This window comes from Sprattus sprattus (assembly GCF_963457725.1).
Source record: "Sprattus sprattus genome assembly, chromosome: 15".
Taxonomy (NCBI): Eukaryota; Metazoa; Chordata; class Actinopteri; order Clupeiformes; family Clupeidae; genus Sprattus; species Sprattus sprattus.
In genome coordinates, this window is record NC_137913.1 from 1,381,978 (window position 1) to 1,385,513 (window position 3,536).

Below are 3,536 nucleotides of genomic sequence, written 5' to 3' on the forward strand. Positions count from 1 at the left end.
CCGTTACTAAAGTGAACCCTGGTGGCTGTCGTTCCCTCACTTCGCAGTCAAGAGGGGGGGAGAAAACCAAAGAGAGAATATTACAGAGGTTCTTTTGGCCAGGTATTCACAGGGAGGTAGAACATTTCTGTCGCAGTTGCCCAGAGTGTCAGGTCACCGCTCTAAAAACTAAGGTACAAGAGTCCTCTCATTCCCTTACCCATTATAGGAACTCCTTTTGAAAAGGTGGGGCTGGATATCGAGGCCATCAGTACATTCTTGTCCTGGTGGACTACGCAACCAGGTACCCAGAAGCCATTTTGGGAGAGGAACATAGCGCCCCTCTTCCACAGATGCTCTCGCCACAACACACACACACACACTCTGCACTACAAGAAGACGCATCACACACACACACACACACACACTCCGTAATTATGAGTGCTTTGTTCTCGCCGTCACTACAAAAATGTTCCACTCGCAAAAAGTTCGACTGTGGTGTTTGAAATAAATTACTCAAGAAGGTCTTGTAAATGAATTATTCCTTGTCGGCTGAATCGAGAGCGCTCATACAAGAACTCATCATGATGGAATAATCCCTCCCTACGCTAATCAAACTATCTAATATGACTCCTTGGTCAATGGGATCCCTCCTTTTGCAGAGGGTGTGGCAAGCTTAGCCAGCTAAATTAAGGTTAGCCTGCCTTGGAGCAGGTTAGTGCTAAGTGATATTTTACTATGGTAATTTATCGAAAGTTGCTTCGCCGAACCAAAAAGAGGGGCGTTTTTTTTTTTTTTTTGCCTGGAATCTAGCTCGCTTAACCGCTAGGGGAGCTATGCCGAATAGGGCTCAGATAAATTAATTCAATAATAATAATAAAAAAAAAACATTACAATTATAATAATTACTTAATAGATAAGAATACATTCAGGCTCTCTCTCCATTTAACTCTCTCTCTCTCCCTTTATCTCCCTCTCTCTCTCAGGGCCATCATGGGCAGGACCATCATCCTCTGGTTTCTCCTCCTCCCTCTCTCTGTTCTGAGTTCTGAGCCTAAACCCAAAATCACGACCCTGAATTCAATTAGTGACCTAGCAGACAACAACATTGAGTTTGGCAAGACGTTCCCCCGTCATGGCTTAAAGCTGCTGTACTGGCTGGCTCTCAACACACAGATCGATCAGAACGATGTTATTGACCTCGAAAATATTGACCCATCTCAGGGTCATTATGGCTTCCATCACTTCAGTGATTATGAAGGACCTATTCCCTCTGAACCTGATGTCGACTATTACTCTTTCGGAAATCTCAATGTTCACGCTGGCAGCACTCAGTTGCCTAGATACGTCACAGACGACTTCTACCAGACCCAGTATAACACCCAGTATACTCCACACAGAAACAAAGACAGAATTATTGTCCAGAGCTTTTTGAACAACCCGAGAAGAGTGAGGAGAGTTTACATCACCCGTCATTACAGTGACCCCTATGAGATCAGCCCCCAGCTGCTGAGGGAGATTCAGAACATCCCAACACTGGGGGAGTTCCTCAGGAGGGCTGGCTATGACTTCAACAGCGAAGTCAGCTTCAATGGAAACAAATTACATTGCAACGGCAGTCATTGGAGTCGGTGGCGGCGATCCCTTCCTAAGTGTGACACACGCGAGGGCCTGAAGCTGGAAGTGGAGCCCGCTTTCGAAGCTAAGGCCAGGATCACCTGGAGTGGCATTCCCAAAACCATTCTGAACAAACACCTGTTCCTGAAGGTCTACCCCAACATGGACAGCTCTACGGCACTGAAGAGCTACAGCCTGGCACAGCGGCAGTCTGGATCCATAGACACCAGCGTGGCACAGCGGCAGTCTGGATCCATAGACACCAGCGTGCGTCTGCATCCCAGTCTGCAGGTCCGACTGGTGGAGAAAACAGGGTACAGGTCTTACCAGTACACACTGATCTGGTCCAGCCCTGAGTTTGATGAGGCCAACAAGAAGTTGCCAACTAAAGTGGTTGGCTATGATGCCAGTCTGCAGCTGTTTGTTAAACAAGGCAAAGCTTGTGCCCGCCTGTACATCAAGAAGAGCTTCACTAATTGTAAAAATACTTTTTTCTCCAATTCATGGGTGGGGTTTTACAAGAGAAGCGATGAGGGGCACAGCAGCTACGAAACATTCCAATGGGCCACCCAGTTCACTGAGAACAAGGACAGGCACACAGCTGGATATCTGGCAAACGATTATGAGTCTGGATTGGACATCCAGCGCGGTGTCCAGGTTCGCTTCTTCCTTGACAGTGCCTACACCAGTGTAAGAGCCCGCACGGTGCCCTGGGGGGAGGAGGCTCGCTTTTTCCTGAGTGATGACTCCTCCCAAGAGAGATGCCAAACCGGACTCAGACCAGACCCATACATACGACTGTCGGTGTCCCGGGCTGTTCAGCACTCTGTTGACCTGAGCTTCCTTGCATTCTTGCTTCCTTGCATCCTTGCATCCTTCTGAGAGCACATTTATCTGTTTGAATTTTGCACAGGTTTAGCGACAATAATATGGAAGTAGTATGCATGTCATATTTGTACTTTACTCTAATCCGATCCCTATCAAATAATCATACTGTGGAAAGTAAAAATATATATTTACTTGTGTTTAAATAGGTGCAAAAAAACATGAACTGAACTAAAAACTACCAGATACATCTAACATATATCACTCTGTTGTTATAATATCAAATAAATCTAACATGTATGACCCTGTTGTTATATTCAATTGTTTATATTGGATTTCATATAAATGTATACATTGAAATAACTGACCATAGAAATGTACATTAAAACTGGTCTTGTGATAATGCATACAGATGAAATACAAATAAAATATACAAAATTAAATCTATTAAAGGTACAAATATACAAAATCAAATTTAATAAAATAAATAAATCAAATAATAATAACAGACAAGACAGCAAACGGGTAGGGGGAGTAACTGGGTTGCGGGGGGGGGGAGGGGTGTAGGGCTTTAAATTGATCGGCATGCGACAAACAAGGGAGAGCGCCAATGAGCCAGAGAGAGGGTTAAAATCAACTCCTGCAACCCAATCAGCCCCCAGGTCACCTGTAGAGGGGGGCAGAGAGCGGGACAGTACAGAGAACAAGCGCACAGATGTGCACAATACGGCTCCGACGTCACAATGGGCATGAGACAAACAGATGGGGTAAAGTGGCAGGGGCACTGAGACATCTCTGACAGGTGAGGGTCTGTGTCAGGAGAGATTTGGCCAGTTTGCTTCTGCAGAGATGCAGCTGATGTAGGACTTTATATTGAAGTAGTCCATAACTCACACTGAGGGAAGATTTATTCACTCTCTCAATGGCTGCATGCCACATTTTATCTGAAATGACCAACTGAAATTTCTCCTCCCATGTACTTTTAACATGACTGAGAGAGGGGCTAGAAATACCTTGAATTGTGTTGTATAATTTAGACACACCCTGGCTGAAAGGGATCCAGGGAGATGCAATCGAGTTCAGGGCTGCTGGGTGGAGCTGATGGAAACGATGGG

The 3,536-nt window shown here is 45.4% G+C and overlaps 1 protein-coding gene across 1 annotated transcript in view; it reads left to right on the forward strand.

Annotated features, from left to right (window-relative positions):
- LOC308376025 (uncharacterized protein) overlaps positions 1–2,620 on the forward strand; it is a 2,965-nt gene extending 345 nt beyond the window's left edge. Inside the window, exon 2 of the mRNA XM_080852271.1 lies at positions 966–2,620. Within this exon, the coding sequence (XP_080708397.1) occupies positions 973–2,478 (1,506 nt within the window). The 5' untranslated portion in view covers positions 966–972 and the 3' untranslated portion in view covers positions 2,479–2,620. The remainder of the gene's footprint in view (positions 1–965) is intronic.
- The last annotated feature ends 916 nt before the right edge of the window (positions 2,621–3,536 follow it).